General features: G+C 35.1%; 1 protein-coding gene across 4 annotated transcripts in view; it reads right to left on the bottom strand.

Moving 5' to 3' along the window:
• CDC42SE2 (CDC42 small effector 2) overlaps positions 1-14,594 on the bottom strand; it is a 95,713-nt gene that overhangs the window by 27,402 nt on the left and 53,717 nt on the right. For 2 of the 4 annotated variants that reach the window (XM_081287062.1, XM_081287061.1), the window contains exon 3: positions 3,790-4,122. In XM_081287062.1, coding sequence (XP_081143188.1) covers positions 3,790-3,843 — 54 coding nt within the window. In that variant the 5' untranslated portion in view covers positions 3,844-4,122. Of the gene's footprint in view, positions 1-3,789; positions 4,123-14,594 lie in introns of those variants that run through there. The other 2 variants (XR_014021152.1, XM_081287060.1) reach the window with 1 other exon arrangement.

The raw sequence follows: 14,594 nt of genomic DNA, 5'->3' as shown, positions 1-14,594 counted from the left end.
AGGTTAAACAAGAATATTCAACTATTGCTAACACTATTTGATGTCATAGTGCAGGTCCCAGATAATGAAGGAGAAAAGGCTTAAATATCAGAAACAACTAAAACAATCACTATCTGGAAATATTCAGAGGACAAATTGAATCAATTAAAGTACTATTAAACTCATTTAAGTGTTTTAATGAGTCTGGATAAAAAAAAATAGCACCTAGAAAATGTGAGCTTCCTACAAATTAGTAATTAGGAAAAGTAACAGAAAAACAGAAATTCAGAATAAAAATCTATAAAACATCTACAATAAATCTAACAAGAAATGTGCAAACTAATATGATGAAATCTTAATCTTAAAACTTCACTAAGAGAGGAACTGGGGCTGTGCCTCAGTGGCAGAGTGCTTGCCTAGCACAATGTGAGGCACTAGGTTCAACTACATAAAAATAAAACAAATAAAGACATACAAATAAAATAAATACACTGTCCATCTACAACTATCAAAAAAATTTTTTTTTTAAATTCACTAAAAGAACATAAAAGGTCTACATAAATGAAGATATAAGCCATGCCTTTCTGTGGGATTACTAAAAATTCAAAACATGTCAATTTCTACCTAATTCCTCTCAACTCAATGCAATCTTAAAAACAGCCATAAGATTTTAAAATATGGCCAGGCGCAGTGGCACACGCCTCTAATCTCAGCAGCTCCAGAGGCTGAGACGGGAGAATAGTGAGTTCAAAGCCAGCCTCAGCAAAAGCGAGGCACTAAGCAACTCAGTGAGACCCTGTCTCTAAATAAAATGCAAAATAGGGCTGGAGATGTGGCTCAGTGGTTGAGTGCCCCTGAGTTCAATCCCTGGTACTCCAAAAGAAGCAAACAAATAAATAAAATATGCATTATACAGTATCTCATATGAAGAAAAATATGAAAAATAACATAATGAAGAAACATGTAACCACAATCCACCTTCCCAAACAACAACAACAACAACAAAAAAAAACCAAAACAAAACAAAAAAGACATTACCAACACAGTCAAAAAAGAAAAAACTTCCCTATGAAAGCAAAACATACTAGGTAATGATAACAATTAAAACAGTATGGGACTGGGGATGTGGCTCAAGTGGTAGCGTGCTCGCCTGGCATGTGTGGGGCCTGGGTTCGATCCTCAGCACCACATACAAACAAAGATGTTGTGTCCGCCGAAAATTTAAAAATAAATATTAAAAAATTCTCTCTCTCTCTCTCTCCCTTAAAAAAAAAAAAAACAGTATGGGGGGTTGGGGGTTGTAGTTCAGTGGTAGAGCATTTGCCATGTGGGAGGCACTGGGTTCGATCCTCAGCACCACATAAAAATAAATAATAAAACAAAAAGGTATTGTGTTCATGTACAACTAAAAACAATTAAAAAAAAAACAGTATAGGAGGGGCTGGGGCTGTAGCTCAGTGGCAGAGCACTTGAGGTATGGGGCACTGGGTGAATAAAAATAAATAAATAAATAAATGCTTTCCATCTGCAACTACCAAAAAACCCTGAAAGTATGAGAAGCCAGGCATGATGCTACATGCCTGTAGCCCCAACTACTCAAGAGGCTGAAGAAGCATTTTTTATTTACTTATTTTTATGTGGTGCTGAGTATTTGCCTTACACGTGCTAGGCAAATACTCTACCACTGAGCTACAACCCCAGCCCAGGAAGGATATCTTGAGCTAATAGGTGTGAGACCTACCTGGGCATAATGATGGAGGAAAAAACCAAAAACCAAAACTCTTCCCAGATCCATCAGAGACGTGTTCATAGAGAAAATGGCAGTACAGGAGGCCAGCTTAGCTAGCACGAACAAGAACCTGTGTTTGAACCCTAGTACGTGTGTGCACACACACAAAACAGTATGGCAGTGCCATTAATAAACTGTTTTAAGATATCTGATTAGCATGTAAAAGGTTTCAGACTCTCTCACACCACATTAAAGTCCATCTTCCATTCTGTGTTGATCAAAGAGCTAAATGTAAGAAACTTAACCACAGCACATTTGAAGCTATAAAAATAGACAAATAATCCATCTAAAAATTATAAAGACTATCAATAGACAATTTGATGAAAGAAGAAACATACAAATTTACACTAAATATATGAAAAAGATTTTTAACCTCTCTACTAACCTGGTAAGTACAAATTAAAATAACACATTACAAATAATAAGTATCAACAGAAAAATTAAATGTGTGACCATATGGTTATGTCAAAAATACTACAAATGCTGTAATTACAGAAATTAATAAAACTTATATAAATATATACATATATTTTAACTAAGAGAAATAAATACCAATCTCTAAAAGGTGAATCACTGAGATTGGAGAAGCAAATAAAAAAGATTATTCTCATTTTTAATTTTTCTCTTTTGTCTGCCCTGTATAAATTTTTCTCTCTTTTTTTTTTTTGGTGGGGGTGGAGGTGGTACCAGGGATTAAACCCAAGGGCCCTTTACCACTGAACCACATCCCCAGCCCTTTTTATTTTGAGACAGAGTCACACTAAGTTGCTTAAAGCCTCACTAAGTTGCTGAGGCTGGCCTCAAACTTGCAATCCTGTCTTAGCCTCCCAAGTCACTGCAATTACAGGTGTGTACCACCACATCCAGTTACACTGTATGAATCTTTATCATAAGAATTCATTTATGTATTATATGTGCAATTATATTTTTTAATTTAACTCTCATCTTCCTTTTGTATTGTTACAAAACTGAGTAGAGTATGGTAGCACACACTGTCATCCCAGCTACTCAGAAAGTGGATGGCAAGTTTGAGGCCAACCTGGGCAACTTGAACCCTGTCTCAAAAGAAAAAATAAGAAAAATTGGGAGTATAGCACAGTGGTAGAGTACTTGATTAGCATGTGCAAGGCCTTGGGTTTGATCTGTAGCACCCCAAAACAAATAACAAGCCTAAAAAACCCAACAATGAATACACTTACTCAGCTAGCCAGACAGACAGCTGGTATGTACACCTACATTCGCCAAGGTAGAATAATTAATTCTGAAGACACAAAGTGATATGATCAAGTTCCTAAAGAATTCAGAATGTGGTGGGACTGCATAACAGTTATTCACTATGCAAAAGGCTCTGGGCTGTAGGAATACAGATGAGGTATTATCTAAGTTAGGGGAAAGCTGGGAAAATTTTACAAAGGTAACTGGTACTTCTGATTAGGCATCTTCAAAGACAAACAATAATTTGGGGGTTGTCAAGCAGGGTTTTGGTAGAATATGTGCACAGGTAAGAAGGCACAAAAGTGTGGCATATGTGATGAATCAACCAAGACCACTTACCATCCCAATACCGTGAGCAAAAAAAGTATGTTATCAACTGAAAAGTAAGGATAATGGCACCTTCCTCAGAGGGTTGCTGTGATTAAAAATAAGATGGTATGTTGAGAAGCATATGAAGGGAACTTGGCTGCTATCATCTTCCACCCACAGATGTCAAAGCCTGACCTGGCTGCTTGGCCTCAGGCTGTTGTCTACTTCTCCTCTCACTGTTCCTCCAGAAGCTGTCTATGTATGGGAACACCACAGCTGTCCAGTCATATACAATGATCTAGCACAGTTCTTAACACATCGTATTTACTCAGAACACATTAATCTCTCCTTTTAAACAGATGTTTGGAGTTCCACAGAACTATTCCTGGCAATACCCCTAGAATTGCCCTGCAATTGCTCTGAGGGTCCCAAGTCTCAGTGTGAGTATATTTAAGAAGCACCCCACCCACTCTGTACAAACATTACTTCATACTTACAGGCTGAGGCTGTTCTGCAATACAGCAGTTGAAACACAACCAGAATTCACTCATGCTTACAGTCCAAGGTATAAATGAGCACCAATGAAGGTTCCAAATCTCACTTCAGGAAGCTCCACAAAGTATGATCCTCAATGTGATGAATATTCAATCAAAACAAAAATTGTATTTCACTGCCTTTGTTCTTGGAAGTCAAGTATCTTATATATAGTCAGTGTAAGAAAAAAGTCAGATTGTTTCCTTTTCTTTGCTTCTGATTCTACAGAGACTTGTTTCTGAACCAGCAGGAAGGTACAAAATTGCTCTCCTGACCCAGGGCCTATAACAGGTAGTCTAGGAAAAAAAGAAAGAAAACATGAAAGTAAGTTAACGTTATTTAAACTTAGAAGCTCTTATTTCTTAAATCTGTAATAAAATTAAGAGTAAATATACCCAAAAGAGTAAACAATGAAAACCTTTTAACAAATGGATACTCATTCAACAAATTATCTTTTAATTAATTCTTGAATGTCAAATGTTATAGTGAAAACAGAAAACCTTGCCTTCCTGGTAAATTCCATTTTATATATAAAAGTATTAATTATTTTATTGTTTTTAAATCACTAATTAGAACATTATGATTACTGTACATAAGTCTATTTCCAAGAAGAAACACTGATCAACATTTTCATGTTCCTTCAGTTCTCATAGACTACCACCAAGTGACAGCAATCAACTCTAAGAAGATAATTAAGGAGGTATGGTTCATCAAAAAACTAAAATTATCACCTTATCCACTGAAATTAGAATTATAAACAAAAGTTGGACAGGGGTTAAGTTAGCTTCCTTCTGTGAATTGAGTCAGTAGATCCCCACCCCCACCAGAATGAATATCAGTCAAGACACTTTATGTCCTGCTATGCCAAACACAATCCTTGTCAGGCAATTTTCTATCTGGAATTGGACAAAGAGTGGACCTACTTCTGATTTACAATTGTCACAATAATGACTTTGGTGAGCCATGATCCACCCTCATATAGAAGACAGTTCTGACAGGGCTGAGGATGCAGCTAGTAGTAGAGCCTAGTATGTACAAGACTCTGAGTTCAATTCTCAGCACCACAAAAAATAAATAAGTAAACTAAATTTCTGGGATCTTAATACTGATAAGCAGAGACAAAAGAAAAGAAGAAGCCCAAAGTGGTTTCTGTAATCCCTAAGACCAGTTACAACAATGCACCTGAAGTTTGTTTGGGAGGCAATGTCTCTCCCTTTTTAGCCCAAAGCTAAAAGTGATCCATATCACTTTTATTCTCCTATGACAGTCAAGTGAAGATGTCCAATAGACAACTGGATATACAGATCTGAAGCCAAGAGAAGTTTCAGAATCAGCAGCGTATCTGCTTCAGCAGATTGACTAAAGCAATGATGATAATAGAGGGGAAATAGTAGCATGAGAAGCAAAGAGGTCTTAACAGAAAACTGAGAAATAACTAATTTATGTGAGGCAGAGAAAGAGAAGTCCACAAAGAGGCTGGGTATTACCAGAAAGAAAGAAAAAAGGAAAAGTAATTAAATGTGGTTATCACTGGAGTCTTTTTCAAGGAGGAAGTAGGTAACAGGATTAACTGCCACTGTGAAAGGAGAACTGTCCATTAGATTTTGTAGCAAAAAGATATTTAGTGGTCCTGGCCACCAACGTGAAAAAGCATGGGCAGAATTCAGATTACATTAGCTTGACATGTAAGTGAAACTAATCAGCAGAGTCAACAAGTAGAGGCAATGTTTTCAAGAAGAATGGATATAAAAGTTAAAAAGGTAGGCAGGGTGAAGAAAAACAGCCATCCTTGAAATGAAAAGATCAAAGTCTACTTCATTTAATTATTCAAAGGGATGTTAACATTTTTGTCAAAAATGGAGACACATAAATCACATATTCATAAATATTTGAAAGAAATCTCATACATTTAGAAGGTGTGCCCGCTATAAACCATTAACAACCATATTATAGTATCACAGAACCCTAAATATTAAGCAAAATGAATTTCTCCCTTTTTGCTGAACAATGCCATGACTCTTTAAACTTTAAAAATAGATTTTTATATTTGTGTAGATGAAGATCTTTAGTGAAGATAAGTGAACACATACTCAATGTCACAGATGTGAACAAAAAGGCATAAATTCTGTACCATGATTTGACAGAGTCCTATCATGCTATATAGGAAATGAGATGTTAAAATTAAAACATGTTCAAAGATAAACAGAAGAAAGAAAAATCTACATTCCTGCCATAATTAGAATTTAGAGCCTGGAATGCCTATTTTAAGCAGGATGAATAAACCTTTTTCAACCAAAGTCTAAATCCAGGAAGAGGCTGGCTTTGTCCACTAAATTAGGTAAATAGTCTGAGGTTTTATTAGCTCAAAAGACTATATGCTTCACTCATTCCTCTAACCCATCTTGTAAGATGGAATACAAGAGGAAATAGCTAACTTCACAAAATCAGCATACTTGACACACTGGGTTCATTAAATAAAAAAACACACATCAGTATCCAAGAACATTGTTTTAGTGTAGCTCTTATTTTAATTAAATCTATTTTTTAACTGATACATAAAAACATAAAAAGTATACATATTGTCTGGATGCAGTGACACACACATGTAATCCTTGTGAACTGACAGGCTGAGGCAGGAGGATTCCAAGTATGTGGCCAGTCTCAGCAACTTAGAGAAGCCCTAAGCCACTTAGTGAGACCCTGTCTCAAAATAAAAAATAAAAAAGGATAGGGATATAGCACAGTAGTAAAGCATCCCTGAGTTCAATCTACAGTACTGAAAATACATACATACATACAAACATGTTAATGGCACAACATGTAATTTTTTTAAAAAATTATTTTTTGTAGTTGTACACAATCACTTTATCTTATTTATTTATTTATTTGTATGTGGTGCTGAGGATCGAACCCAGGACCTTGCACGTGTAAGGCAAGCACTCTACCACTAGGCCACACCCCCAGCCCCAACATGTCATTTTTTGATACATGTACACCTTGTATGTTTAAACATACTTATGCCTCATTTACTATTCCTTTATGAAGAAAATTATCAAAATCCTTTCTTCTAGCTTTCCGAAATGTTCAGAACATACTGTTCTGTCTAGTTGCCCAATGTGCAACAACACACCAGAACTTCTTGTTCCTAACTGTAACTAAGTAGCCACTGATTGAGTATTGCTCTCTAAGAAGTTTAACTCCACCCAGATCAAAGACTTTGGCCAATAAGAAGTCATTGTGAAGGCTAGAGTTGTAGCTCAGTGGTAGAGGCTTGCCTGGCAGGTGTGAGGCACTGGGTTTGATCCTCAGCACCACATATAAATAAATAAAATAAAGTTATTGTGTATCTACAACTAGAAATGTTTTTTTAAAAAAAACAGAAATTGTGAAATGAAATCTTTTTTTAATAACTTGTACTTTTTAAATATTTATTATTTAGTTATAGGTGGACACAATATCTTTATTTTATTTTATGTGGTGCTGAGGATTGAACCCAGTGCCTCTTGCATGCTAGGCAAGTGCTCGACCTCTGAGCCACAACCCCAGCCCTGAAATCTCTTTTGAACGATTCTGTGAAAATAAATAAGCCTTTGCTTGAAACTGAAAATTCTTTATGCTCATGATTATTGTACACAAACACATAAGGAGGTAGTCTGATGCCTGCAAATCTGTTTGGTCTATTCCATCTTATATCATTTTCTCATTTACATATAAATTGCCATAAAACTACCTTTAAATATTAATTTAACATTGGGAAATGTTATAACTTCCCTTTCTTGTTTTAACTAAATGATTCTTCTGTTTAAACTTAAAATAATGTTTTTCTACTTTACAGTCCATAACACTTTATCACTCCCACATTTTCCCAAGTTCAAATTTCCTTCTCATTAAAGCTATTTATTTTGTGAATTTTAAAATGAGCACTTCCCCATTCTCATATAAGGATGATATTCAAGGAGGCTGGGGATACAGCTCAGTCAGTAAAATGTTTGCCTCACATGCACAAAGCCCTAGGTTCAATCCCCTGCACCCTCCCCCCAAAATGATATTCACAATACTTCCTCTTAATGTTTAGTTCAAGAATACTGTTTAAAGTACAATAATCTGTGCTTCTATGTATTTCTATTACCTAATAGATATTTTCAAACCCAGGGGATGTTTGTAACTTTATGGGTTATTTGTTAAGTAAATACATAGATGATAAGGTGTTTCAAACATGCTTTGGAATATGTTATTGATACATTCTATTGTCTTGAATTCCTCAACAAATTTCCGTTTCAAATTTTTTTTTCATAGAGTATATAAATCTAGAGGGGCAAGGTGGTTTTCTAAGAGTATATTAATCTAGATTGGCAAGGTGGTACCCATCTATAATCCCAGTGACTCTGGAGGCTGAGGCAGGATGATCCCAAGTTCAAGGTGAGGCTCAGCAATGTAGCAAGACACTGTAAGGACTAGGGATGTAGCTCTGTGGTAGAGTGCCCCTGGGTTTAATTGCTAATGCCAAAAAAAAAAAAAAAGAAAAAGTATATGAATAAAAACATTTATAGACACTCTCAGAGACTACTGAAATCATCTCTCTCTCTCTCTGACACACACACACATACACACACACACACAAATTGACATTCCAACTAATAAATATACTAGGGCTGGGGTTGTGACTCAGTGATTGAGCGCTTCCCTCACATGTGTGAAGCGCTGGGTTTGATCCTCAGCACCACATTTAAAAAATAAATAAATAAAAGACATTGCTTCTATCTACAACTAAAAAAATTTAAATAATAATAATTATACTAGTAGTTACTTTCACTTCTTGAACTGAGAAGCATATAAGTCAAAAACTTATATACACCTATAAGTCAAAAACTATAAGACATTAGTCTACTACTAGTATGATATAGTTTTTTTGCTGAAAATTTAAAGAAATTACATTTTAAAACATGTCCATTTTTAAAATCTTATACAAAAAAACTCTAGATAGCAAAAGGAGTATCACTCTTTAATAACATTAACTTCTAACCTGGCTTTAAACACAACTCAGCACATTCCACCCATAAATAAAGAGTCAGACTTGTCTATAGCATTGAGGTATTTCACTGACTCAGAGACTCATGAGACAAGCTTTTACAAAAGGAAGGAACTTTAAACAGTGAAGTTTACTCATTAAAAAGCTTGAAGTAAATTAGTCAAAGCCACTTGGCTAGTGACAAGCAGAGCTTCTTGAATTAAAAGCTCAGTCTTTTGATTTAAAAATGAGATTAACATGAGAATAGTATAACAGTAGTAAGTATTCTCTGGTCAAAATATTAACCAATATATCAGTTTCCCATCCTCATTTTTCCCACCTATAAGTCAAAAACTACAAGACATCAGTCTACTACTAGTATAGTTTTTCTGCTGAAAATTTAAAGAAATTACATTTTTGCTACAATTTAATGTAAGTGCTTTTTTTAGGTCAATTTTCAAAGAAAAAATAATAAAGCCTTGATCTGAAACACTGGACAATGGAGAATATCTTTAACCAGGTAATTTCTTAAATTATGAGGTTTTTGAATTCTGAAATATTTTAACTCAATTCAGAAAGTGAGCATGTTCAGCTTGCATGAACTTGAATGAAAAGTTCAGAATTTAGAGTTTGAAATTAAGGATCTGTGGCATGTGTTCAGCTGTGTTTAAAGCCAAGTGTAGATGCTGATGTTAGTGTAGAGTGATACTCCTCCTGTTATCCAGATATTTTTAAAAGTATAGGGCACTCTGGTAATCTTTAGAAATACTGTGGACAAGCTCTAGCACATTGTTTTCTCATTTATAAAACAGAATGCTACACTGACAATTTCACAGGTCTAAAATGAGGGCTTCATTACATGATACATATAAAGGTACTAAGAGCTATTTGTTATCAAAATTAAAATGGCAAGAAGCAGAACAATGTAAGAAAAAAAGGTTATCAATTTCTGGGAATTTGTTTGAAGCTGGTCTTTGATTTCTGGGTTCAAGTGAGCCTCTGTCCCCAGTATCCTGAATAGCTGGGACTAAAAGCACATGCTATTGTGCCTGGCTTACTGTAAAGTTTTAAGAAATAGCCTAAAAATCTAACAAAAAAAAATTTTTTTTAAATGAATTATGGTATATTCATACAAATGAAAATGAATGATAGCTTTATGCAATATAGATGATGATCATGTGTTATTAGAAGTGTGACACAAAACAATATCCATATAATGAACCCATATATATGAATTTCAAAAACAGATTAAATTGAAGTATTTTGTTTGGAGATATACACACAGGTATAAAAGTAAAGCAAAGACATTATAATAGAAGTCAGGAGAAGGTTTGGGCAAGGATTCCAAATAGGAAGAGATACAGGAGAGCTCCTGGAATGCTGACAATGTTTTGTTTTTTGTTTTTGTTTCTTGCAATGCTGAGGATTAAACCCAAGACCTTCAGTAAGCAAGTGCTCTACCACTCAGTTACACCTCACTCTACTACCTCTTGATTTGGGTGGTAGCTACACAGGTATTTATTTGTTTTATAATTGTGAGTTAAATAGTGTATTAATATACTGTACAATTTTCTCTGTATTTATTTTATATTTATTTTTTTTTATATTTTTATTTTTTTTTTTTTTAGTTTTCAGTGGATACAACATCTTTGTTTGTATGTGGTGCTGAGGATCGAACCCGGGCCGCAGGCATGCCAGGCGAGCGCTCTACTGCTTGAGCCACATCCCCAGCCCATGTATTTATTTTTAAATGACCAAAATTTCAAATAAGATGTAAGAAGTAAACACTAACAATTCACAGTTGATCATAATGAATTGATAAAGATCAGGGATGATAATGCAGAGAATCAATGTAATTGATTATCAATTGTAATTTATTATCAAAATAACATTCTTGCCACAGATTTTGAAAGACAGTAAAATTATTACAGGAGGGTGAAGTTCTATCAAATGTGAAAGGCATTTCTGCAAGAAATGCAACAATGATTCATCAATAACCACGAATTATAAATTATCAACAAAGCTTATTCAGAGTTGCACTAGCACCAGCTCTGTTTCAAACTGTGAAATGGTTCTCTGAATTTGATTTGTGGGCCTGGCATGGTGTTGCACGCGTGCAGAGTCCTAGTGACTTGGAGGCTGCGGCAGGAGGATCACAAGTTCAAGATTAGCCTCAATAATTTAGTGAGGCCTTAAGCAATTTAGTGAGACCCTGACTCAAAATAAAATATAAAAAGGGCTGGGGATGTGGCTCAGTAGTAAAGTGCCTCTGCATTCAATCCCCTGCATCAAAAACTAAAGTGTGTGGGCTGGGATTGTGGCTCAGCGGTAGAGTGCTCGCCTAGCACGGGTGGGACCCGGGTTTGATTCTCAGCACCACATTAAAATAAAGGCATTATGTTGTGTCCATCTACAAAAAAAAAAAAAAAAAAAAAAAAAGATTCTCTCTCTAAAAAATGAATAAATAAAATAAAGCGTGCAGGGCGTGGGGCAGGGGGCATGGGGGAAGGGGAATTGATTGGTGGTACAAAATCCTTCTAAAAAAATTAACTCATTTTTAAAACATCTTTCTTTTTTTTTTTAAACATATTTATTTTTTAGTTGTAGTTGGACACAATACCTTTATTTTATTCATATATTTTTATGTGGTGCTGAGGATCAAACCCAGGGTCTCGCATGTGCAAGGCGAGCGCTCTACCGCTGAGCCACAACCCCAGCCCTAAAACATCTTTCAAATAATGAACTTACCACAGATCTACTTTTCTTTGGTTAATCAAAGTTCAACATTGTTCCCTGAACTGAACTCAGTTATAAAAAGTACAAGCAGGGATGTATGTAATTATGGAAACATGAAGGATAATTGTTTTTTCTTGTATTTGAAATGACTGATTTGATTCATCTAAGTGCAGTCACACAGAATGTACCCACCCCCCCCACTAGGACTCCATTCTTTTTTATTGCTAGATTAATTTCCATTGTACAGATATTGTACACTTTACATACTCATTCATTTGCTGGTGGGTATTAATGTTTTTCCAGCTTTCTGGCTATTAAAATTACATCTACTATGAACATATGTACACTGTTTGTACACATGGATGTTTACATTTCTTCCAGGAAAATACCTAGGAATAGAAATACTGGGTCATATTGTAGGTACAGTGTATTTTTTGCTTTTTAAGAAATTGTCCACCAATTTTCCAAATCAGTTTTAATACTTTGCTTTCCTGCCAGCAAAGTATGAAAGCTCCAGATGCTTCATATCCTACTGTATATTGTCAGTCTTTTTAATTTTAGTCATTCTGATGAGTGTCAGGTAGTATCTTGCTGTGGCTTTAATTTGCACTTTCCTAATAACTGATGCTATTCAACATATCTTCGTTAGTTATGTATGTTCAGATATTTTACCCATTTTCTAATTATGCTGGCTTGAGTTGCACTCTATATATTCTGGAATAAGTTCTTTGTCCAATGCATTTATTATGATTTTTTTTCCCCTGGTGTGTTTCCTAATCATAGTTCTTGAAATGTTTAAGTTAATTTTAATAAAGTCTAATGTATCAGTTCTATATTTTATGATCTGTGTTTTTGTATTCTTAGAAATTTCTGCATAGTCCCAAAATCACAGTCTTCCTGTACCTTCTTCTAAAATTGTTAGGTTTAATTTTATGTCTATAATCTATTTTTAATTTTAAAAAATTGTTGGTGGAAAAGGCTAAGGATTATTATTTTGATATGGACATCCAGCTGTTCCAGCTTATTTATTAAAAAATACCCTTTTCCAATTGGATTGATTTTGTACCTTTATTGAAAATCAAATGACTGCAAGTTTGGGTCTATTTCTAGGCTACTGCATTATAGGGTCTATTTGTTTATCCTACACCAGTACCATTACAGTAAAACTTAAAGTCAGGTACTGATAAGTCTCCCAATTTTTTAATCAAGATTGCTTTGTATTTTTGAGCTCTTCTGTATATCTCTATATACACTTCCAAATCAGTCAATTCCTGTAAAAAGCCCCCTGGAGATTGAGTGGGACTGCATTTATTCCATCAATTATTTTGAGAATTATATTTTTAATAATACTGAATGTTCTAATTCAAGAATATAACATATCCAAAGTCTTACAGTTCTCGATTTGTAAGTTTTGCCAAGTATTATGCTGCATCACTATTTGTTTTTACCTTTGTTTATAGCCTTGATTTAAAAGCCTTAATGTCTTATGTAGTCAAATCTCAATTTTTATCACAGCCTTAAAGGCTGTGCTCATCCAAAGACTCCATGCCTCTTACCCATTATAGTCTTGTTTGATTTGCATCAATTTGTACATTAGTATTTTAGGGTTGGACTGGAGTGTAGCTCAGTGGTAAAGCACCTGCCTAGCACATGTGAAACCTTAGGATTGATCCCCACAACCTCAAAACATAATATGTAATATTTTAAAAGCTGTAATGAGGTAACATTTCATAATATACTTAACTTTTACTTTCTGACATCCTCCCTTTCCCACTCAATTAGAACTCAAAGTATTTAATACCAAACATAAACCTATTATTACAGTAGGTAATATAGGAGAAGATATATTAGCTCTAACCTGAAAGAGTAATATAACAACTGCTATAATTTGGACATTTAAAGCCCCACAAAGCCTATGTGTTAAAGGTTTGGTCCCCAGGGAGGGACCTAGTGGGAGGTCATTAGGTCATTTGGGATATCTCCAAGAAGGATATTAGGAAACCCTGGCCCCTTCCTCTTTCACATTCTTTTGCTTTCTGACCATAACGTGAGTGATTCTGCTGACAATCCCATCATTATGTGCTGCCTCACTACAGGTTCAAAGATTTCATGAACTGAAATCTCTAAAACTATGAGCCAAAAACTATTTAGTTGATTATTTCAGGTACTTTGTGTTAGTGACAGAAAGCCAACTAACAGTGAAGAAAGTAATATCCATGAAAACTGCTTGCCCATCCTCTACAATGCACAATTGTGTAGAATTGCCACTGTTGAGTTGGACTGTTTCCTTCATTTTATTATAGATTCATCCTGACTTAAGTTTTGTTTTTCTTGTGTAAATCTGTGCTCTTTGTTTAAAGATGTATCCCTAAAGGCAATTGCTTTTGCTGCTACTTAGATATTCACAAGTATAATTTTTTTTACAACAAATAATGTCTGTTTATTACTATTAGTCAAATACATGGTTAGAATTCAAGTATAAATTTTAAATTAATCCTCTGGCCTAGGATTCTTGTACCACATGGATAGTATACATACATTCACACTGCACACCAGTGTGTAGGTAAACATAATTTAGAACTTAAGACTCAAGAAAGTAGAAGGCCTAAGTCTCAATTCTGAATTCCTCCACTCTCTTGCTGTATGATTTTAGGCAAGTTACTTAACCTTTGTATGTCCCAATTTGCTATTCTATAAAAGGGAATTTATAAGCAGGGCACAGTGGCACACACCTGTAATTCCAGTGACTGGGGAGGCAGGGACAGGAAGATCACAAGTTCAAGGTAAGCCTCAGCAACTTAATGAAACCTTTAGTAACCTAGTGAGACCCCCATCTCAAAATAAAAAATAAAAGGGCTGGGAATGTCCTTTGTGGTAAAGTACCCCTGGGTTCAACCTCAGCACCAAAGGTTTATATGAGGACTGAATTGAGGACTGAATGAATAAATTTAATTGCTTAGGGGAGTGCTTAGCACAAAGTCTCTGCGCGCGCGCGCACACACACACACACACACACACACACAC

Source organism: Spermophilus citellus (assembly GCF_964194105.1).
Source record: "Spermophilus citellus genome assembly, chromosome: 1".
Taxonomy (NCBI): domain Eukaryota; kingdom Metazoa; phylum Chordata; class Mammalia; order Rodentia; family Sciuridae; genus Spermophilus; species Spermophilus citellus.
The sequence above is the reverse complement of the archived record's forward strand: the minus strand, read 5'-3'. Positions and strand labels throughout refer to the sequence as shown.